The sequence below is a fragment of the Stegostoma tigrinum genome, chromosome 14 (assembly GCF_030684315.1).
Source record: "Stegostoma tigrinum isolate sSteTig4 chromosome 14, sSteTig4.hap1, whole genome shotgun sequence".
In the NCBI taxonomy this organism is placed as follows: Eukaryota; Metazoa; Chordata; class Chondrichthyes; order Orectolobiformes; family Stegostomatidae; genus Stegostoma; species Stegostoma tigrinum.
This window is the reverse complement of record NC_081367.1, coordinates 32,597,965-32,622,325: the sequence shown is the minus strand read 5'-3', so window position 1 is coordinate 32,622,325 and position 24,361 is coordinate 32,597,965. Positions and strand designations below refer to the sequence as shown.

The following is a 24,361-nucleotide window of genomic DNA, read 5'->3' as shown; positions in this document are numbered from 1 at the left end:
TAAGCTCATCATTCTTTAAAACACAAAAGGCACAGAAGCTGTAATGTAAGGATGAATATCAAAGACATCCTGAAGGTCTGACTTTTTGAAAACGTTATGATGCAATGCAGCACCCAATTGTAATCAACACCTCTGGCACAGCTTGACCAACACGTCAGCTTTGCTTACCCCTGCTTGTGACACTTGGTACTGCTTCCCCTGACTCATGCAGGGCCTGCTGCTCTCCCTCACATCCATCCACTCAACTGGTTGACACTTGGAACCTGCTTCTTACCCAATATTTGGGCCTCTTGTTTTCCCCAAACCCACCCCTCAATTGTTTGTCCATTCACTCAGCTGACACGTAGGTCCTGTTGTGGACCTGCACTAAGATACTCAGATTGCCTTGATCTCTCTATGTCTCTGAATAGTTATTGATCTGGCCTCCTGGAACACTTGTTGCATGCGATCCATAAGTGGCCATTATAATTCTTCCAGCTAGTCCAATCGTAGATTCCCTTTCTCCTAATCTTGCTGCTCCTCCAATTACATAATTCTGTCTCTTGAGGAGCAGCAAGAGTGAGAGAGAGGGATCTTCTGATTTTGAACCTGGAAGAATTGTAAATTATGAGGACAGGGCAGAACTTCAAAAAGACATTGACAAGTTGGCAGAGTGGGCTGATAGGTGGCTGATGAGGTTTAGTACAGAGAAGTGTGAGGTGATGTATTTTGGTAGAAAGTATATGGAACGACAATATAAAGTAGGGGGCACAATTGCAAAGGGTGTGCAGGAGCAGAGAGACATGGTGTATATGTGCACAGATGAATGAAAGTAGCAGACAGATGGAGAATAAGCATACAATATCCTTGGCTTAATTAATAGGGGAAAGGGACAAAAGCCAGCTGGTAATTAACACATTGTGTAAGACAGTTGTTTGAGCTGAAGTATTGTTGATTGATTGATTGATTTATTTCACATGTACTGAAGTACAGCTTGGTTGCCGTGAAAGTCTGGGCTGTGCATACCATCTTCTGTAGTTTCTCATGGTCCTGGGCAGAGCAGTTGCCATACCAGGCTGTTATGCACCCAGACAGTATACTATCAATGGTGCATCTGTAGAAGTTGGTGTGGGACCTTACGGACATGCCAAATTTCCTGAGCTGCCTGACGAAAAAGGATGTTGTTGTGCCTTCTTGACTGTTGCATCTATGTGGGCAGTCCAGAACAGATTGTTGGTTATCTCTACTCTGAGGAACGTGATGTTCTTCATTCTCTCAACCTCAGTTCCATTGATGTAGGTGGGGGTGTTTTTTATCCTCCTTTATGAAATTGTTGATCATTTCTTTAGTTTTTCTGACATTGAGAGACAGATTGTTTTCATTGCACCATGTCATCAAGCATGTAAGTGCCACATGTAGGAAAGGTGTGAATGTATTGGAGGGTGGGCAGAAGTAATTTACAAGAATGGTTCCAAGATTCGGTTATAAGGATTGAATGAAGAAGTTAGAGCTTATCTTCTGGACAGAAGGACGCTTAAAGAAGATTTGATAGATGTTTTCAGTATCATGATCAGGCTAGATAAAGTCGATAAGGAGAAATTGTCATCACTCAAAAAGTGTACAAAAATGAGAGAGCGTAGATTTAAAATTATGTGCAAAAGAAGCAAGGGTGAAGTGAAAAAAAATGTTCATTCAGTGAGTAGTGAAGCTATGAACTGCAAGGAAATCTGATGAAGGCAGATTCAATCAAGTCATTCAAGAGGGCATTGAATGCTTGTTTGTATAGAAGAAGTTTGCAAGGATATGGGGGGGCGGGGGAGAAAAGCATTGGATTGGCACTAGGTAATTGTTTGAAGAGCCAGTGCAGGCACAACAATCAGAATGGCCTCTGACTGTGCTGTCACAATTATGTGATTCTGTGATTGGAGGAGGTGGAGCAGTCTGCCTTGAGAGAAACAGATTTGATAGTTAAAGGTGTAGCTGTTTATAATTTTGATCTCTTCCAAATATAGGGATGACTTTTCTCCAATTGTTTGCCTCTGTGTTAGACCATAAGACATAAGATATAGGAGCAGAATTGGGCCATTCAGCCCATTGAGTCTGCTCCACCATTTGATCATGGCTGATATGTTTCTCAACCTTATTCTCCTGTCTTATTCCCATAATCCTTGATCCTTGGAAAGGGGATCAAGGATTATGGGAATAAGGCAAGAGAATCGGGTTGAGAAACATATCAGCCATGATCAAATGTTGGAGCAGACTCAAGGGGGTGAATGGCCTAATTCTGCTCCTATATCTTATGTCTTATGGTCTAACACAGAGGCAAACAATTGGAGAAAAGTCATCCCTATATTTGAAAGAGATCAAAATTATAAACAGCGACACCTTTATCTATCAAATCTGTTTCTCTCAAGGCAGACTGCTCCACCTCCTCCAATGAACCTATCTATCTCTGTCTTTAAAACACTCAATGACTTGGCCTCCACAGCCCTAAACAGCAATTAGTTCCTGCTCATCTCAGCCCCTTCGCTGTGATCGCCGTGAGGCTGTGCACTCAATTCCTAGTCTCTCCTACTTGTGGAACCATCTTCTTCACATCCACTCTATCCAGGTCTTGAGTATCATGTATGTTTCAATCAGATCCCCCGTCATTCTTCTAACTTCATCGCGAATAGACCCAGTGTCCTCAACTGCTTCTCATATGATAAACTCTTCATTCCTGGGATTATTCTTGTAAACCCCCTTCAAGGCCAGCACATCTTTCCTTAGATCCAGGCCCAAAACTGCTCACAGTATTCCAAATACAGTCTGACCAGAGCCTTATACAATCTCAGCAGTACATCCTAGCCCCCTCAAAATGAATGTTAACAGTGCATTTATCTTCCTAACTGCCAACTGAACCGGCATGTTAACTTTAACAGACTTCTGAAATGGGACTCACAATACCTTTGTAATTCAAATTTCCAAAAACCTTCCCCATTCAGAAAATAGCCTATGCCTCTATTTTGCCTGCTAAAGTTTATAACCTCACACTTCTCCACACTGTATACTACCTGCCACTTCTTTGTCTACTCACCTAGCATGTCCAATTCCTTCTGCAGCCTCTCCACTTCCTCAACATTACCTATCCCTCCACCTATCTTTGTGTCATCTGCAAGCTTAGCAACAATGCCCTCAGTTCTTTTGTCTAGATTGTTAATGTATAATATGAATACTTATGGTCCCAAAACTAACCCTTGTGGAACACCAGCTGTCATCCTGAAAGAAACCCTATTTTCCCCTACTTTCTGTTTTTTGCCAGTCAATCAGTACTCTATCCATGCCAGTAACTGACCCCTAACACCAAGGGTTTTTATCTTATTAAGCAGCCTCCTGTGTGGCACTTTGTCAAATGCCTTCTGGAAATCCAAATAGATCACATTCAATGGCTATCCTTCGTCTAACATACTGGTTACCTCCTCAAAGAATTATAACGGATTTGGAAGGCATAACCTCCCCTTCATGAAGCCATGCTAATTCCACCTCCTTTTATCATGTACTTGCGGGTACTCCACAAACTCATTCTTAATAATTGATTTTAAAATCTTACCAACGACAGAGATCAGATTAACCAGGGTATAGTTTCCTGTCTTCTGCCTCATTCCCTTCTTAAACAGGGCTGTTACATTGGCCAGTGATTGATTTGAGAACTTTTGAGGTATATTTGACTACCATCCCTATGTATTTTGAGTGCTGCGCCAAGAGTCCTATTTCAAAATGGTAAAGTCCTTTTCTGTGGCTTTAAAATTTAATGCCTCAGTGGTAATTTCCTGGGACAGCTATGACTGGCTCTGCACCCTATCTGTCCTCTTTTCACTGGCTGTGCCCTGTACAGTGTTTATATCCATTATACCCCTTATTATACCTCTCCTCATACATCAACTGCTGTTAACTAGCTCATTATGAGCTCTTCAGGTGCCTAAATGGCTTTAATTGGGTATCAGGTGGGGTTACAATCCTATCTTCCACTCTCCCAGGTGAACATTGCTGGAACTGGGAATAGCATAATAAACTAGCTTTGGTATTCATCCTCAAGACTTTCCTGACCAACTTTTAGCTGCAGTATACCCTAACTACTGTTTGTGGATTTAATTTTCACTTCTGAATTTAAGGACATTATCCAGGTTGACACCCCAAAGGCAATATTAAGGAAGTCATAAAATCATAGAATCCCTACAATGTGGAAACAGGTCATTCGGCCAACAAGTCCACACTGCCCCTCCGAACAGCATCCCACCAAGATCCATTCCCCTACCCCTGTATCTAATCCACCTAACCTAAACATCCCTGGAAACTATGGGAAATTTAGCATAGCTATCCACCTACCCTGCACATCTCAGGTTTTCAAGTAGATTTGTAGCTTGGGTTGTGGATGGTTGTTCCGCAGACATTTAATTACCCTGTTGGGTAACATCGTCAATGCAGCCTCCGATGAAGCGCGATTGTGTTTTCCCACCTGGGAAATCTTTGGACTGTGGGAGGAAACCAAAATCCAACAGCAGATTTGTGTTTGTTAACAATTTGTATTAGTTAAGTTTATTTCATTTATAGTTTAGTTTCCAGATCAAAATCTGACCAAATTAGATAGGATATAGATAATACACAATACCTCTTCACCATGGTAAATGGTAGTGGCTGTCTTTTCAACTTCTGAGAATGACAGTATGTAATGTTTAGGAATCCCTGTGTAAATTTAACTTTAAAGGTAGGTTTGACATTGGATAAGTGTTCTCGCCATCTCATCAAAAGACATGAGCGTATAGATCAGTTTGAATCATTGCAGAGAAGTACTGCATTCAAATCTGTTACATTTTCCATTGGTTAAAGTACTATTACTGTACTTCCAGCAAACACGGGCAGAATGTGCAAACTCCCCAGACAGTTTCCTGAGGTTGGAATTGAACGTGGGTGCCCAGTGCTGTGAGGCAGCAGTGCTAACCACTGCGCCACCTTGCTGCCCCTGCTTGGAAGTACAGTAATAGTACTTTAACCAATGGAAAATGTAACAGATTTGAATGCAGTACTTCTCTGCAATGATTCAAACTGATCTATACGCTCATGTCTTTTGATGAGATGGCGAGAACACTTATCCAATGTCAAACCTACCTTTAAAGTTAAATTTACACAGGGATTCCCAAACATTACATACTGTCATTCTCAGAAGTTGAAAAGACAGCCACTACCATTTACCATGGTGAAGAGGTATTGTGTATTATCTATATCCTATCTAATTTGGTCAGATTTTGATCTGGAAACTAAGCTATAAATGAAATAAACTTAACTAATACAAATTGTTAACAAACACAAATCTGCTGTTGGATTTTTAACTAGTCATACAGGCTCAAAAGTATTGCACATGTTTCTCAACTTTGCACCTGGGAACTGAGTGTTCCTTGTATGCTCAAAAAGGAATATCAAAGCTGTAAAAATTTATGGATCATAAATGTATCTTCAGCTCACTATTTTCAACGTTCCATCATGTCTCATTATTAGTAACTCTAGTTCCACCACAGCTACGCCCCAAGTTTATCTTGAGAACAATGTCAGACCTTGACTCCAGTCATGGCAGTTTTGTAGTTTCAAATGCAGAGAAGTGCATAGCATAGAAAATGAGGGTAGTGCAGACTGCAAAGTCAGTGATAGTGGCCGTACATCATTTTGTAAATAGAACACAGGATTGAAGTAAAAAGATTTTTCTTTCACGTGAGAATCTGAGCAAATGGCAAAGAGGGATACATGACAGCGTAATAGCGGCAAAAATCCTTCATTGTGTCCAGTTTTCAGACTCTATTGAGCCTTAGCACTGTAACCTTTTAAATATGTTTGCATGTAACTGTTAAAATGCTGCTCTAGATTCTATCTTGCCCTATTTGTCTTCACTCAAATTACAGGAAATACTTGCATTTTGAATATCCTGTCTACATGCAAATAACATTATGTAGTCTGACTGTTTCCTTACGCTGTTTGTTCTGACAGCATATTAATCTTGCAGTTTTATAAGACTTAGAATGTCAATGAATATTGTTCGTATTGGAGCATGTTTGAGTAAGTTTAAATAAAATATATGCATGACAAATGTACAAAAACATTTTGTACTGCTTAATAACCTGCCTCAGAGCAGTTAAAAATTATATAAAATTTCATTTTATTTGTTCCATTTCAGTGTACATATGCACTATTGACCAGCAGGAGAAGTGCTCTGAATTATCTTGGCCAGCAAACATGGAACATGTGAGAGATAATGTGTGAGGGGCAGCAGCACCACTTAGTGTTGAGATAATGTTGAGTTGTATCGTGACAATTTCAGTTTAAAAGCATTTCTGGATGTTCCAAAAATCCCATGAAAATAATGGCAGCCGACAAAAACATGCTTATTTTTGTTTCATTCAGTTGCTTTCAAAAAGAAAAAAAACTTGTATCAGACAAGTTTTGGTGATTAACTTGTAACTTTAACTTTTTTTCCCTCTTAACAGAGGTTGCTTGATCTGCTGTGTATTTCTAATACTTTTTGTTTCTTTCTCACATATGGTATGCCCATGTGGCAGGATTGGCCCTGATATTGATTCACAAGGAGGAAAGGAGAGTATGAGGTAGTACATGGAAAACTGAATAATATCAATGACAGCAGGAGCTCACTAGGTTTTCTATTTTCTTGTTTGCAAATTGACAGAGGTCCAAAATAACTGGCTGACGGGTGGTTGGGTAGGAAAACAAGCAGTAAGAGGCTACAACTGGGAAAGAAATGGGAGAGAAATAAGAAATAAGAAATTCAAGCTTACTTATAAGGGAGTGCAAGAAATATTTACAGACTGATTCCTGGGATGATGGGGCTGATGCACAGGCAGAAATAGGATTAGTTAGGACTATATTCACTGGAGTTTAGAAAAATAGGGGAAGTCTCATAGAAACCTATAAAATTCTAAATGTAAGAATGTTATGCTTGATAACTGGGCAGTCCAAAACTAGAGGTCACAGTCTCATGATAAGGATAGGTCTTTTAGGACAGAGATAAAGAGATATTTCTTTTCTCAGAGAGTGGTTAGCCTTGGAATTCTCTGCCACAGCTAGCAATTGAGACCAAAACATTGAATGTTTTCAAGAAGGAGATAGATATATTTCTTAGGGCTAAAGGGATCAGTGGATATGGGGAGAAAGCAGGAACAAGGTGCTGAGTTGGATGATGAGCCATGATCATATTGAATAGCAAAGCAGGCTTGAAGAGCCAAATAGCCTACTGCTGCTCCTATTTTCTATGTTTCTATGTCAATAAACTGCATGATTTGCCAACTGACCATCCTTAGATGAAATGGGATCAGGACAGGTTGACCTGAATCACTCTGTTGTACAATGTTTATTGTACTAGTTAATGGATACAAAAAGTTTAACTATAGCTAAGCCAAAGCTCTGTCTATTCTGATATGTAGCATAGCCATTGAGTGGAGCATTTTGGAGTTCTGGTCTTTGCAGTTAGACACCCACAGTTAGATTCTGGCAGTCTCCTGATTCACATCCAAATGTCTTATCTACCTCTTGTTAGTAATAGTTAATACACCTAAGAGTTAGTAGACCCCAGTATACAGTTATAGAGATATAATAAATTACACATTGTCATCTAAAACAAAAGCCTCTTCTGCTGAGGCATATGCTCGGTCTATCCTCCATCACAGATCGCTGAACAATGATAGAAGAAGGATGATTGGTGAAATTTTGAGGAATTGAGTATAGGAGTAAAGATGCCTTGATGCAATTATATAGAGCAATGGTAAGACCTCACCTCGTGTATTATCTACAGTTTTGCTCCTTTATCTAAAGATGAATATCCTTGCCATAGAAGGAGTGCAATGGAGTTTTAACGGATCAATCCTTGCGATGTTGGGATTCTTTAGCATGAAAAATTGTGGACACAGTGTCTGTATTCCCTAGAGTCGTGAAGAATGAAGGGTAGCCTAATTAATACTTCAAAAATACATTCATGGTGTGACATTGAATATGGATAAGATGCTTCTGTGACTGGTGAGTCTCACACCAGGATACATAATTTCAGAATAAGAGGTAGGCTCTTTAAGACTAAGATGGCAAGGAATTTCTTTAGCGATTAGAAAACCCAGACGGCTGTAGAAGCACATTGAGCATGCTGAAGGCAGAAATTGATAGATTTATGGAGACTGAGGCCAAATATCATAGAATATAAGTTCCCTGATTGGGGCTGTAAACCTTGTCCAATCAGAGAGTCCTGGCTGACAGATATAAAGAAGTGCCAGAGATTCTGTTCACCCAAAGAGCTCTGAGCTGGCTGGGTCAGTATCATGTACAATGCACATGTAAATAAAGGGTGATTGGTGACTGGCCTTCATGGAATTATTTCAAAGGGAACTGAAGATAGTACGGGAAAGTGCCATTAATGCAGTTTATTAGACATTATCTAGTTGAATGGTGGAACAGGCTTTACAGGTTGAATGGACTACTTTTGTTCCTCTGTTTCTGATACTCTATCCCAATCAGAACCCGACAGTAGTTGGTACCCAAACATCACATATTATAACACAGTCCCTTAATTTATATTGGATGTTTGTTAAATTAGCATTTGTATTTAGTGAGTAAGAAGTGAAATAGAGACCTGCTCTAATGAAATTACAAATATATTTGGTTTTCAGAAATGTTTGGATTGCGAGAGAGTCTTAAGAAATCCACTCAAGAGGTAGAGTTCCTTCAACAGCAAGTAAAAGACCTACAGCTTTCTTCAGACACGATTACACTACAAATTGATCAAATCCATGTTTTGGAACAGAAAGAAGCTGAACTCGAAATCAAATGTTGTGAATCAGAGAAACAGGCACTTGGTAAGTGAGACTTTTGCTAAAGTACATTGGTTCATTGATATAAACTGTGACTGCCTTAAAATTCTGCATGCTGAACCCAAGCCGTGTGCTGAGGTTATAGTGACCAACAATCATTTTATGTACACAAAGAATTGCAACCAAATTAGCTATCGAAAAAAGTCAAAAAGGCATTAAAACTGTGGTATCTTCTCAACTGCTAGACACTAATTAAGATACTGTAGAAATTCAGATTTTAAAAGCTTACATATCTCAACAGTTGATTTATAAACATAGCATATGTGTATATACTTGTTCATAACTTTTTTCATTCATTTGTGGTATGTAAGCATTGCTGTCTGGGCTAGCATGTGTTTTCCATCCTTTCCTGACTTTGAGCTAAGTGGTTTGCTGGGCCATTTCAAACAGCAATTAAGAGTGAACCACATCGCCGAGAGTCCAAATTTGCAATTAAGAATGCTGATTTCCTTCCCTGAAGGACATTAGAGAACCAGGAATTTTATTTTTATTAACAACAACAGTTATATGTCCATAATTAGACTAACTGTTAATTCCATTTTTTTTATTTTTAATTTAAATTTTACCTTCAGTTGAATGATGAAATTCCATCCATGGTTAAGATTCGAACCCATGTCCCCAGAATATTAGGGATTATTAGTCTCATGGCATTACCATAATGCCACAGCCTTCCCTAAATATGGTTTGCAATCATGATCCCAGAGGATGAGAGTGTGTTAAAGGGCAACACCACTGCTAGCTGGAGTATTGCAGTCCACATGTGTGAAGGGTGGGAGTGATGTGCCTGACTGGTTGTAACCAAAAAAAAATCCATCTGTTGTAACGATATTTATTTTAAGCCTGAAACAAACAACTGACCACTACAATTTATTGTATTACATTCTAAACTAGTTGCAAGATCCAGAAACACATAGGAACAATTATAATCAGTCTGTGTATTTTTTTATAAATTTTAGTTAATTGGTTAAATCCCACCTTTTGACACAGGTGCAGTGTGACATTCACAATTAATCAGTGTTCTTTTCATTGAAACCAAGAACTATTCTGCCAAATAAATTTTATGACTGACTATAATATTGCTGTGATGTCACAGATCTTATGAGTAGTTTAAAATTTAATATAAAGCTGGCATGATGTCACTGGTACAACTGCACATGCCCAACTTGTTCTTGGAGGCCATTTTTGCAATGGGTACATTCACTCCGTTTTCCAAAATACCTTAAAATGGTGTGAAGTTGTAAGATCTAGAATTTGTACTGTGTACAAATCTTGAAGTACTGAGGTAATGATCAAATTTTTAAAATAATTTAGTTGCCAGATGTGAGATAAGCTATTTATTTGTGAAGTCTTATAGTGTTAGCAACTGTTTAAAGTGGGAAATGATTTTGCAAGTCTATCATATTGGCTGGTATTGTGAAACAGATTTACTTCTAAGCCAGTCATGGCAATAAGAAGAAACTACCTAACACCGTACTAGTGCTTCTGGTCCTGGAACTAATTCACTTGCTCTGTCAGCACAGCTGTTAGGCATTTAGGCTAAATAAGTGAAGCCATTGAAACTACCTCACTGAATGTTTTTAAGGCAAGGCTAGATAAATTTTTGAACAGTAGAGGAATTAAGGATTATGGTGAGTGGGCGGGTAAGTGGAGCTGAGTCTCAAAAAGATCAGCCATGATCTTATTAAATGGCGGGGCAGGCTCGAGGGGCCAGATGGCCTACTCCTGCTCTTATGTTCTTATGTCATATGCAAAATATTATTGAAATCCTCAGTCAGACCAGGGCAACTTGCCCTGCAATGAGGATCCAGTTCAGAGTTTGCAAATAAGACTTTCATCAAGTACTGGTTTTCAGGTCAAGGCCAACATCATCGTAGTAACAAGTTTATATGTTTACGTATTACCAAGATTATCTGTATTATTTAATATCCCACAAGATGTTCTGGCTGCTCATTTCAAAGTAACAGAATATTTTTCAAAGCAGAATAAACAAAAATATGAAATAGAATTGCCCTGCTTATTTAAGTATTATTTCTTGAAACTGGAAATTACATCTTTAAAATGTTTTACATACTCTTTCACGATGTAAATAGCAGGGTGGTGCTCATAATCTTACACTTTTTCTTATATATGGGAATAATGCCAGAGGATTAAATGATTTGAAAGGGTACATCCCTTTTTGTAAAACATAAAGTGATGTACCTAGCATTGAATTTTTGTGAAATTGACAGGGTCTCCAAAATTGTGACAGAGCCCTAGTCCTGGAGTTCCACCTCTGAATCTGGCAACTACTGTTTTCACTGGGGAGAGGGGGAACAGGAATGGGCTTCAATTTCCACATCATTGGTACACAGAGGCAGCTGCAAACATAGAAACACAGGCACCTTCACTCCTGCACCATATTTCTGGAATGCAACATGTGGACATTTTTCAGAAGATCACTATGTACATAGGTTTGTTGGAGAGGTAGGGTATATTTTTGGAGAGATAAGGAACCTTTTGAGGGTAGTGAAGTGCCCTTTAAATTAATTAAACGTAGACAAGAATGTGCATAACAGTGGATGAAAAACGGTTGTTAGAAAAATTAAGAAAACATTTGAGAAAGAAGTATCACAAATTAGGTAGCAGAGACAAGATATTAAGACATTTAAATATAAAGATTCATATGGAGTTAACTATGAAAAACTCCGTCACAGCTAGCAGGAACAGGAATACCTGAAAAAAGGACATGGAGACAACAAATATAAGTGCTACTAATTAAACTAGAGCTTAGCACAGACAACAATAAAATGTAAACAATAGTTTAATCACTGAAAGGAAGGCCTGGAAAGATACATGGCAACATCACAACTGGGTGTGAAACTAAAAAGTTAATTGCAGAAGAAATATTGAAACCATCCAATTGATAAAAATTGTAAACATGCTTATCACATGAATGCTATTAGAAATCAGGATAAAACAAAGCTCATGAAGACAAAGAAATGAAATACGTTTACTGGTAAACTGTTAATGAAAATTTATGATTGGAATAAGAAGGAGCTCTGAAAGTATGAACCATCACAAGTAAATTGACTAGATAAAGCTCCCAGCTCTATGAAAGAATCTTTACCAAATAATTAAGGAATGATACAGCATCGCATGGAAGTAGGCAGAACCTATACAGCAGGTTGATACTCACATCTGTAAAATGGGAGGAATCAGTTTAAATTAAAAGTGATCCTTTCACTGAAATTTCAGTAGTGTTAAAAACTTTGAATAGTACTTTTCAAAAGGTATTTTCTCATACAAGGAGAAGATACCTTGCTCACTCAGGGCTGTAAGGTAAAATGTTGCTTCAAATTTTGGTAGATATCCTGTTCTTAGATACTGTTAGATAGCCTATTTGATATTCTTACATAATATATTCTTAGCTATTCTTAGATGTTCCTAAAGGTTCTTAGATGTTTTTGAGTCTTTATGAAATAGATCAAACTGGAATCTACTAAATTTGTTGTTATATCTTTTCATGGTTTTAGCATAAACCTAAAGTGTTCCTATCCGTTTAAAGCAGATTAAATTGATTAATTTCTGATAATGAAATTGTGAAACTAGTAAATTATCTCATTTATGTTTTGCAGTTACAATTGAAATTAACCCCAATACCTTATACTCTTCCTTAAGTGGGGAAGTGTATATTTTCTGAAAAGAAAAAAATCATAGACCTTTAAAGTATCTGGAAATTTTATAATAGAGTTGGGGCCTATTAAAATTAAGTAGGCTATTTGAAAAGCAGTGACAATTTGAGTACTTTCTTCTCCGATGGGATGGTTACTTAAATCTTATGAACTCAAAACTTTAAATGATTGTGAAATTAGCTAACTTCATAGTTAGTTCCGAATGAATGTTTATCTTTAAATGTCTTAATATCTTCTGTGTTATTGTGAAATTAGCAAACATTAACTCAGCCCAGTTTGTCCCCTCCCCCCACTGCATCACACAACCAGCCCAGCTCTTCCCCTCCACCCGCTGCATCCCAAAACCAGTCCAACCTGTCTCTGCTTCCCTAACCTGTTCTTCCTCTCACCCATCCCTTCCTCCCACCCCAAGCCACACCTCCATCTCCTACCTACCAACCTCATCCCAACTCCTTGACCTGTCCGTCTTCCTTGGACTGACCTATCCCCTCCCTACCTCCCCACCTATACTCTCCTCTCCACCTATCTTCTTTTCTCTCTATCTTCGGTCCGCCTCCCCCTCTCTCCCTATTTATTCCAGAACCCTCACCCCATCCCCCTCTCTGATTGAAGGGTCTAGGCCCGAAACGTCAGCTTTTGTGCTCCTGAGATGCTGCTGGACCTGCTGTGTTCATCCAGCCTCACATTTTATTAACTCAGCTGACACAGGTTTTTAGGGAAGTTGGGCAGTTGGGCATACGTTAGTTAGGAAGGTCTGAGGGCCAAGTAATAAATTTGTTGAAAAACTGTTAATACAAGATTGTCCATAAAAGTAAGTAGGATTTAGACCGGAGGGATCCAGAGGCATGCAAAGAGATACATAGGTATCTCCCCTGAGGCTGGTGTTAAGATTGTTACGTGTTCTGACATGTCTCCAAGGTGAAGAACTGTTGAGAGAAAAATAATGAACATTACTTGGACCATAGGATCTGGGAAGGTGGGGACAGGGATTGGAAGGTGGTAAGAAGAAAGATATGCTGGCAATCGTGGTGTGCATTTTCAAAGAGAAACAAAGGTGGGACTCCCAATAACATACACTTCCACACGCTTATTGTCACCAAAAATCATCACTGCTGGCCCATAACCTCTGAATCCCCTGATCCTCTGGTGCAATTTACTTTATTTCATATGAAGTGGTCACCTTCCATCTCCTTTTCCTCATATTATCCAGAATTGTGCACCCCTCTCAGGCTTGTACCACATTGTGCTCCCCCTTCTGTTTAGATCTTGTAATTTTCTTTCCCTATCCTTATGCTTTCCTCTCTCTGGCTCCTCCACATCAGAACTTTGTGCAGAAATGCCAGCAATTTTGCAAGGCTTTGTATTGCAGCAGCTGATGTCATCAGACAAGAGGAATCCTGCACATCATTAGCCAACACCAAAACTGGAAATTAATCTCCAGTGACATTTTCATTTTGTTATCTACAAATGATCTGGACTTGTGTATAGATGGCATAATTTGGAAGTTTGAAATTTGAGTATGAAAACATGCATTTTGCAAAAAAGAATGAAAGAAAAACAAAATGAACTAAATATTACAATTTTAAATGCCATACAAGAACTTGGAGACCTGGATGTTCTCATAAATAAAACTTTGAATGTGGCAGGGCAAGTTGAGGATGTTAAAAATGTGCAGAGCCTTTGGCTTCTTGAATTTTGGCATAGACAGTGATGATCATAGCATAGTGGGTTGAGGATGGGTAAATGATCCCAGAAACTTGTAATTATGGAGTCAAACAAACACCAGGAGCATGGAAAGACCTGGGCATGGAGATGCCCACTTGTGGAAATGGAAGCAGGAAAGTTTGGTTGGATCTGGCGAGAAAGAGTCATGCCTGTCCAGGCTCAGAAATAATCCTGAAAAGGCACTTAACTGTTCCACCCAAATCTGCACTTGCCTCCTTTCAGCTGTTAAACTTTGAGGCTGGGAAACCTGATGGGCCAGGATAATTTTGAAACTTAAATAAAATTAGATGATTCAAAATATTCCAATAACATACAGAAAGCAGTTTTGTTGTGCACCACCCAAATTGCCTCAGTTGATGGTGCTTTGGATTGGGATCTTGTTTCCAATTTTATCATTTTTATCCCTGGCTAGTCTTCCCTTCACTATATTGTCCTTCATGAATTCAGTTCACCCATGAAGTAAAAGAGCAAGGAAGTGGTGCTAAATGTTTATTAATTATTCATTAGACCTCAACTGACATACTTCGTTTAATTTTGGGCATCATCCTAAGGAAGGATATCTTAACCTTGGGGAGGGTGCAGTGAACATTTACCAAAATGGTACCAGATATTATCGACTTTAGTTCTGTGCCAAAGTAGAGAAGCTTGAAATATTCTCCTTACAGCAGAGAAAGCTAAAATGAGTTTAATAGACGTCTTCAAAATCATGAGGGATTTTCATAGAATAAGGAAAATCTGTTCCCACGCACAAGTGGGTTGGTGACCAGAGGTCACAGATTTAAGATATTGAATATAATAATCAAGGGAATGAGATTTGTTTTGAAGTATCTCATAGTTGTCATCTGGAATCGACTGCATGTAATGGAAAAATTACTTGAAGGGGAAAAATTTGCAAGACTGCGGGAAGTGATGATGGGCTTAGGACCAACTGAACAGTTCCATTAAAGAACTAACTGAACAATGCTGTATCATTTCATGTTGATGGTGTTTTACAGATTTGTTACATTAGGGTTTAATTCCCCTCGATGAACTGGTCAGAAGGCAGGGTATGTGCTAGGATATAATAGGGCAGAAGGTTCAGAAGCATCTGTCACTTTCCAGATTCACACCAGGAATATCTTTTGCTGTGAAAGGTCCAGGACAACCTTTAAGTCTGGAGGTCAATTGAAACCCTTTAAGTGACCACATTAACGGCCAGTTAAGGACATCAGCCAACCTGCACTGGTACTATATCAACAATCGGTGGTGGGGGTGGGGGGGGGGGGGAGGTGTGGTGGTGGTGGTGGTGGTTGGGGGTGGCTGTCAGGGGCGAGAATGCCATGTCAACAGGCTGCCAAGTAAACCCTGATGGACATACCAACAGTTTTGAGGAGTTTGAGAGCGATTCTCCTCCTGAGGTACTGAGTGCACACTGAAGGGACCCACCAGCAGCAAGGATCAATGGGAAAACCTTCCTCTGCGCTTCACATTAACATCATCTCTCCCCTCTCTGGACCTGTCTAGATGGCTCCAGTGACCCTACCCTACAATCCTGTATTTCTAAGACTCCAGTGATGATTTTGTCACGAGTCCTATTTTAGTACCAGCAGAGACCATCTCAGCCAGGGACTGTTGCTAATACTGAAGTGTTGCTGGTGTTTGATTGGAAACAGCCCGCTTATAAATGCTGTTTTTATTGATGGGTGGATTGAATTAGAAAAAGGTGTTACACTGAATGTCAGACTCTGTGTTCTGGGGTGTATTGTAGAATACCTAGTTACACAACCAAATTCACAGAGAGGGTATAAAAATATATATTTAAAATACATTACCTCAGAGTTACTCTGATGAAGGGTCTAGGCCCGAAACATCAGCTTTTGTGCTCCTGAGATGCTGCTTGGGCTGCTGTGTTCATCCAGCTTCACACTTTAGTACCTCAGAGTTACGACAGGATCTTGATCAGATGGGCCAATGGGCCAAGGAGCAGCAGATGGAGTTTAATTTAGATAAATGTGAGGTGCTGCATTTTGGAAAGGTAAACCAGGGTAGGATTTATACACTTAATGGTGTGTTCCTGGGGAGTGTTGCTGAACAAGGATACCTCAGAGTGCAGGTTCATAGTTCATTGAAAGTGGAGTCACAGGTAGATAAGATAGTGAAGAAGGCATTTAGTATGCTTGCCTTTATTGGTCAGTGCATTGAGTATAGGAATTGGGAGGTCATGTTGTGGCTGGACAGGACATTGGTTTAGCCACTTTGAGTATTGGGCGCAGTTCTTGTCTCACACCTATAAGAAGGATATTATGAAACTTGAAAGGGTTCAGAAAAGATTTGGAAGGTTGGAGGGTTCGAGCTTTAGGGAGAGGCTGAATAGACTGTGGCTACTTTTCTTAGAGCATCAGAGGATGAGGGGTGGCCTTATAGAGGTTTATAAAATCATGAGGAGCATGAATAGGGTGAATAGACAAGGTCTTTTCCTAGGGTGAGAGAGTCCAAAACTGAAGGGCGTAAGTTTAAGGTGAGAAGGAAAAGATTTAAAAGGGACCTAAGGGACAACATTCATGCAGAGGGTGGTGCGTGTGTGGAATGAGCTGCTAGATGAAGTGGTGGAGGCTGGTACAATTACAACACGGTGGCACGGTGGCTCAGTGGTTAGCACTGCAGCCTCACAGCACCAGGGACCTGGGTTCGAATCCAGCCTTGGGTAACTGTGTGTGGAGTTTGCACATTCTCCCCGTGTCTGCGTGGGTTTCCTCCGGGTGCTCCGATTTCCTCCCACAGTCCAAAGATGTGCAGGCTAGGTGGTTCAGCCATGCTAAATTTCCTGTGGTGTTCAGGGGTGTGTGGGTTATAGGGGGATGGGTCTGGGTGGGATGTTTCAAGGGGTGATGTGGACTTGTTGGGCCAAAGGCCCTGTTTCCACACTGTGGGGAATCTAATCTGATCTAATCTAAACATTTAAAAGGCATCTGGATGGGTATATGAATAGGAAGGGTTTGGAGGGATGTGGGTCAAATGCTGGCAAATGGGACCAGATTTATTTAGGGTATCTGGTCAGCATGGACAAATTGGACTGAACGGTCTGTTTCCGTACTGTACTTCTCTATGACTCTACAGCTTTAAGATGTGAACTGGAAATGCAGAGTCAGACACGTGGAAGATATGAGAGTGATTAAACTCTGCCACATATCCTTCTAGTTGTATTTATAATGGTGTTAATATTTCCATTTACTGATCCTAACAGATCTAAAAAATCAGCTCATGATTCAGCAGCTTAATTTCCAAAAGATTGCAGAAGAAATGGAACACTGCAAGGAATTATTACTGTGAGTAAGCGACTTACATCTTAAGTAAGATAGCCATGCATTTATTAAAAAGTTTATGGAAAAAATTATCTTCGAATCAACTAACAGTAATTTGGAATTTGTATACCTCCCTCAAGCGGGCATAGACATTTTATGTTTCAGTAAACAAAAAAGTTTGAGGAAAGGAATGGTTTAGATTTGTCCTTTACAATTAATAAAACCAAATATATTGGACTGAATCTTATGATATTTTGTCATCTGGAGTCTAGTGGAGTGATTCTCATCATGAGACTGAGAATTTTTTCTTGCCATAAGCATTAAATAACATTTCAGCCCTTCAGGCAATAAGCTCATCTGATTTCTGTAACATTTTTCTGCGTGCTGTTTTTGGAGCAATTCACAACTCACTGGAGATCCCATATTTAAAAGGCCAAAGTTCACTCAGACAAACACTGGCAGTTTGAAATTCCTTTTCCCCCAAAATCACTCGTGGAGTCCATGACCCCAGACTGTGTTAGACTGGTCTAAGATTGCTACTGAGGTTACAGCAGTCTCAACCATCAGGAAGAATTGCCATCATTGTAGAAAGATGATGAATGACCTTCCCTACTCAGTCAGCATAAATGGCACCATCTTCTCTATGGTACCTTACATTCACTTTGTCTCTGCCTTTAGACTCATGACGGACCCACCAAGGCCTATGCTGCATTACGGTCGCTAAAATATGCAACATCTTCACTGTCATTCACCCCAACTTGAAACACCACTTTTATCTGCCCTTTGTACAGCCTACTCGCTCACTAAGGAAGCCTCACCTGCACCAATCATTTTTAACCTCCATAATTCTTACCTTTTCATAATTCCAGATGCAAAACATTCGATAACAGGGCAGAAAGAGTCAGTCACTTGGCTCCTCACCCTAAAGACGAGAAGATCCTGACTCTGAGCATCCCAATCTAGTCTGATATTAGAGGATCTCCAGAGTAAAGGCTATCCCAGTTCACTGGACTGAGAGCTGCTGACAAACATGGCAAACTTCCTGGCTCTCCTCTTAAAAAAAAAGTTCAACTAACCACTCAACTGAGCAACATCAAGCATGAACTTCAGTGCTGGTGCGATACCATATGTGCAGACCGGACATCATATGGAATGGTTAATCAATTGAAGCAGCATGTTTCTTTGGATACACATTACAGGTAGACAATAGACTAGACTCAATCAGCTCAAGCTTACAAAACCCCAGAACAATATCTATTGTTAAATGTGATGCTATGATTGGACAGAACTCTGTGAACAATCATGTGTGCACTAATAGCTAGACTACCAATAAACACAAGATAATCAGTTTAGCTCATAATGTGGCTCATTTATCATTATTACAAGCAAAATATTGAAACACAGGAACCTGTTCACTGCAAACAAAAGAGACATGCTCATATCTTGAGCCTTTCTTGAACTAGTAGTTTTTGAAGCTAATTGCTCTTTCCCCATTGCTTTCTCCATGACAATGCCTTAACTGATCAGAGTTCACTTGCCAACAAATCAGCACCCTTGTTGTATAAATACACCTCCTGTAGCATACATGGTCTGATTGTTTGGAAGTTGGCATCCTTGTATTTGTCCTGATGAGTGCCAAAGGAAATACTTCAATGACAGTGTAGTGATTGTATCAAAGTCAGCCAGGTAGACTTCATATATTATGAGTTCCTTGGCTGGAGCTTTTAATCTGGTCCAATCAGGGAGTTCTGGCTGACAGATAAGAACAGGAGAATCTGAGAACTGGCTCTGAAAGAGCTGGATCAGTGTCAAGGACTCTCCATGTGTAAATAAAGGGTGATTTGATGATGGGTTACCAGCCTCTGTGGAATTATTTCAAACATGTCTCCCTCCAGATCCTCACCTTGTCTAGAGATTTGTGCCATGAAATCTTGTATGTTTAGCTTGATAAGCAGATGGAAACAGGGTTAAAACAAAGAAATGTGGATGTTAAAGATCTGAAACAAAAACAGAAATTGCTGGAGAAACATAACAGGAATGGCAGCACCAAGTCCAGAGGGAAAGTAGAGTTGACATTTTGAATATGGCTCCCTTCTTCAGAAGATGTTTCTCTAGCAATTTTGGTTTTTGTTTCAGATGAAAACTAGGTTTGGGGAGTCAACTGACGGACTGCACCACTGTTAATGGAACACCACGTCGGTCCTGCACTGAATTGTAAGTTCAGCATGTGTTCTCAATTCCAGGAATGGAACAGGACCATATTACCTTCTGATTCATAACTAGGTTTTGACATTCCATTGAGTAATGTGGCACAAGCTCAACCATCATGCTGCCTTTAATTTTATTACGTGGCACTATAAATGTAGGAGGAATCAATAGCATGAAAACACAAGCTTCTAATTATGTATCACTTTTCATAAACAAAATAAAAAAAGGGGCAAGTTCTGCTTCTTGTGGTATAAGTTTCTAGCAGATCATTACAGATCATTTTGTTGAGTGGTTCAGTTTGTTCCATCGCATTCAGTGGTTACGACATCTCGAAGAATCCAACAAATATTATGCCCCCATGTAATTGAAGCAGCACTGACTTGTGGAACAATCAGTAAAGTTGAACTTAATTTTTCTTGTGTTTGTTTAATGTTTAGTCTATATTTTTCTCGGAGTACAAAGGTGAGTTATTTCAGTATCTGGTTCCTTCATATTTTTATGCATGGCTGCACACACCAGTTTGCTTAAAGGGACCAACTTTCGCACGGCTTGCATAAGGACTTTTGGATTGCCGCATATTCACTTCTTATGACATGGAGGCAGACAGGCGAATCAAGTCAGCCTCTGTATTCACAATTCAGTAAAATTAAAATATGCAATGATCCTCAAAATTGACCCAAATGGTTCGTGACTAGACTTTTTGAATTACCAGAACCAAATTTTCTGAATAACGATACCACATACCAGGTTTTTAGTGTAAACTAAAGATTAAAATAATCATTAATAATGCACTGGATTTAGCAAAACAAAGTTAAACCACATGGTAGTGTAATTAATATTTATGATTTAAATCTAATCTTCCTTGAATCTAGCCCTGCCTCAACTCTGTCACAATGACAGTTAAAAAAACAGACACAGTTAAGGGATAAATAAAGAGAGAAAAATAAATGAGACGTAACTGGCCAGTTAATTTAAGCTATCTCCACAATCTGTAGTATCTCTGGCATATGGTTTTATACTTTGCTTGATTTCTGAAAACTCCGTTGGATACAAATAGCTTCCAGTAGGCTCCAACAAATATTCATTTATTTCTTAAAACTGAGATTCTAATCTTCAAACTTTCAATATATTGATAATGAGAGGACAACAGGGAGCCATCAAATCTCTATCCTGTTGCTTTTATAAAAACAATATTTCTGACTTAAATACAGTTCAAAAACCAGTTCAAACTCTGGCCTTTCTGTGTTAGACTGGTTGTCTCCCTGTGATGTCCTGTTGGTGTTTAAGTATCTGCCATCTGTTTTAGAATGAAACCTCTCCGCCGTCGAAGCATGTGGGCACTTCTTTTAAAATAAAGAATCAGCTCGCTATCAACTTTTAGGCATGGCCTCAAAAGCAAACAAACAGCTTGTTTGTTCTCTTTTTTAATACAAGCTACCGCCCACAATCCGAAGGTCACCTTCCAGCTCTCTCAGTTTATAGCTCCAAACAAAAAATGATGAAAAGAATAAAATAATGAAAAAAAAAGCAAGATTTCAAACATATCCATCTGGGTATCACACAGAGAACACCTTTTTTTTCTCTCTAACCTTTAATTTTTACTGTTCTTGACTCACTCATCTCAGAAATTGCATAATGTATTCCAGAGAGATTGACCACCTAGTGACATTGTTGCACACACGTTATTTCACAGGAACAGACTGCAATAATACCGTAATATTCATGCTAACCACCATAATTTTAACCATTAAATTAAATGATAATGGATTCTCATTGCTTTGAATAATTTTTGGACAAATCTAGTGTAGTAATCTCCTGCTCATTCTACGAATTAATAAAGTGGACAGTTGAGAAGCCAAGAGTTGATGCTTTAAGAAGCTTGTTTTATTAGATAGCCATAAAGATGGTTAATCCTGTATCATGTTAACACAGCATTTAACATATTTTGTTCCTTGTGCAACTGGCATCAATTGCATTGAACTGAATCTTATGTTTTTTTTGGCTAAGTGTCAAGTTCATCAAGTGCCCTGTAGAATTCTTCTCAGTGAGGCTTAGTGAAATCTTGCACTTTGTCTTACCAAATTTGTGTAATTATCTACCTGTCGTGCAACTATGGTGTCTCCTCACCTGATTCAAGCCCCATTCTCCCACTTGCTGCACTCGAAACAACTTGTCACTGCAGGGATATGTTACACTGGAAGGGCTCCCACGCCCTCTTTAGAACACCAAAATGCACGGTCCTGTGCAGTTCCTGATATTTTCCCGGGTATGGCAGGCAAGGGAAATCTGGTGCCTCACTTTGTGAACAGGGACCTGGCAGTCCTCCAGGATTGGCAGTGAAGCCCACAACACTAGATCATGGTCTGAAGTTGCTACACAGGTGAGTGCAGCCTCAGCCATCTGGAGGAATGCATTGCAGTATAGGAAGAAAGTCAATGGCCTTTTCTGCTTTGACAATGTAAGTGCCAACCCCTTCTCTTCGATACCTTACACTCACTCTATCTCTGCCAACGCTCATGCTGTTTCACTCTCACTATTGCCTGCAACATCCTCCTTCACTTGCTGTCATCACCCCAACTCCCAACAGCATTAATCTTGCATGCCCTTCGCACTACCTGTTCACTCGCTTGGGACACCTCCGTACCGCACCAAAACTGTGCTGCCCACTTTCATGTCCCTTAATGCTTGCCTCTCTCATTCCATGGGTAAAACATCACACAATAGGGCAGATACCTGGCTACATTGGCAGAGGTGACGTCATCATAGTAGGCCCAGCAACAAAAGGTGGCACCTGACGTGACTTCATCATTGGTTGGGTTTGGTGTTGATGGCGGCAAAGTTGTAACGGAAGGGCTACTGGCACACTCAATGAGGTCAGGCCAGCCATGAGAGATGCAACTCTGATGTTGGTGGGTCTGGTGCAGCCAGCAGAGGGGTGGTGGTGGAAGATGGCATCTGAAGAGTGACAACTTCAACATTGGTTGGGTTTGGTATAGATGGCAGTGAGGTGGTTAAGGAGAGTTGGCAGCACAAGCTCGTTGATGATGAGCTGGCTCAGGATAGATGGGCTCTAAACTATTCAAAATGGCAACAGTGGAAAAGCTATTCACTGCTTTTTTTTAAACTGCTTTTCTCACTGTAAAATACGCCTGATAATTAAGTTATTAATTCATTCAAAGAGTTAAGATAGGTGGTATTCTGCTTGATATTTGGCTCCTCATCCCTTACAAAAGAAGGATGCTAACGCTGACTGCCCCAACAGCTGATTAACCATGTCCAAGCCCCAGGTCTAGTATCAGAGGTAGCCGTTTACCTACTGTGCCATGAAATCTTCCTGGATTTGTATCTGTGCAAAGCAGCAGTCCAAGACAAATGTTCTGTGAGCCTGAGAAGCAAGAAGCAAAATGGCAATGTAAGGCAAGGATGTTGTGAGCATCCAGGTACGTTCAAAGTAAATGAATTCTAGGAGAGTATATAAACAAGACAGAGATGTAGTCTGGTCCAGTTGATAAGTTGGGTGTATGTCTCTCACTGCGAAGTATTCTTGTTGCAATGATAGTTGCTTTTGCACCTCAAAGTGCAGAAGCATTCTGTAAGTATATCAGGGGTGTACTGTGATGTGAGATGTGTGAGGCTAGTGTCTGCGGAGTGTGGCCTGAGATGTTGATGCCTGATTTTTGACACAGACATCCTTCAGAGAATGTGGCAAGCAGAAGTCATCAAGTACCCACCCTGACTTCCATGTTGAGAATTCTTAGCATCAACTTTGCTCACTGCAGGTGGTAGGAAGCTGCATATTAATAAATCAAAATATGTTGTTAATAAGACCATTGAGGAATCTTATCTTTTAATAGGATACTTAGCTGTCTCGTGAGAATTTCACTTCAGCACCCAGAGCTTAATTAAAGGATACAATGACTTGCTTGTAACAGTGAGATTGCTTTCACTGGACTTCTTGCACAATTCTGCCATATTCCTTGCCATAGTCCACATTGTTCAGGCCTCTACATGATTCTTCCTATAGACTGCCTTACAATGTAGTGAAACAAGAAGAAAGCTAAGTGAGAATTTTTGTGTAGCATGTTTGTAGTTGGGCTCCATCTATTTTGGTAAAAGTTTTGAGCTCAAAATTTACATCACTACAACTAGTCTTCAGTTTTTGATGAGAAGTTTCTTAGACATTATGATTTGTGCAAATATTAGGTTTAATGTTGACATAATCTACATTGAAACCTTGTAAATAACTGCAGTACACCACAGAATATTGGAGTCAGAAAGGTATTTGATCAAGTAATCCTTCTCATGCTGTGATGATTTATGAAATGTGTTCTATCTTGGTTTCTTTTAGAGAGAGAGATTGGGACACTGTTGGTGAGCAATCTGTGAGAAGATAAACTACTTGTGAAGTCTTAAGTGTTTTGTTCTCAAAGCTGGAACAGTAAAAAGCTGTCTGAATGGATGTGATCAAACTCCCACCCACTGAACCAGGCATTTTTAATTTTCAGCAGCAGTTGCTGTTGAGGTCTTAATGAAGTGGAAGCTATTTTTCCCTCCCTCAATTACACCCAAAAGCTGGTGGTTCTTTCCCAGGGCTGCTGCATTT

The 24,361-nt window shown here is 39.7% G+C and overlaps 1 protein-coding gene across 4 annotated transcripts in view; it reads left to right on the top strand.

Moving 5' to 3' along the window:
* Window positions 1-24,361, top strand: part of lekr1 (leucine, glutamate and lysine rich 1) — a 176,598-nt gene that overhangs the window by 113,798 nt on the left and 38,439 nt on the right. For all 4 annotated transcript variants that reach the window (XM_059651082.1, XM_048542834.2, XM_059651081.1 and 1 more), the window contains 2 exons: window positions 8,673-8,858; window positions 17,493-17,574. In XM_059651082.1, the coding sequence (XP_059507065.1) occupies window positions 8,673-8,858; window positions 17,493-17,574 (268 nt within the window). The remainder of the gene's footprint in view (window positions 1-8,672; window positions 8,859-17,492; window positions 17,575-24,361) is intronic.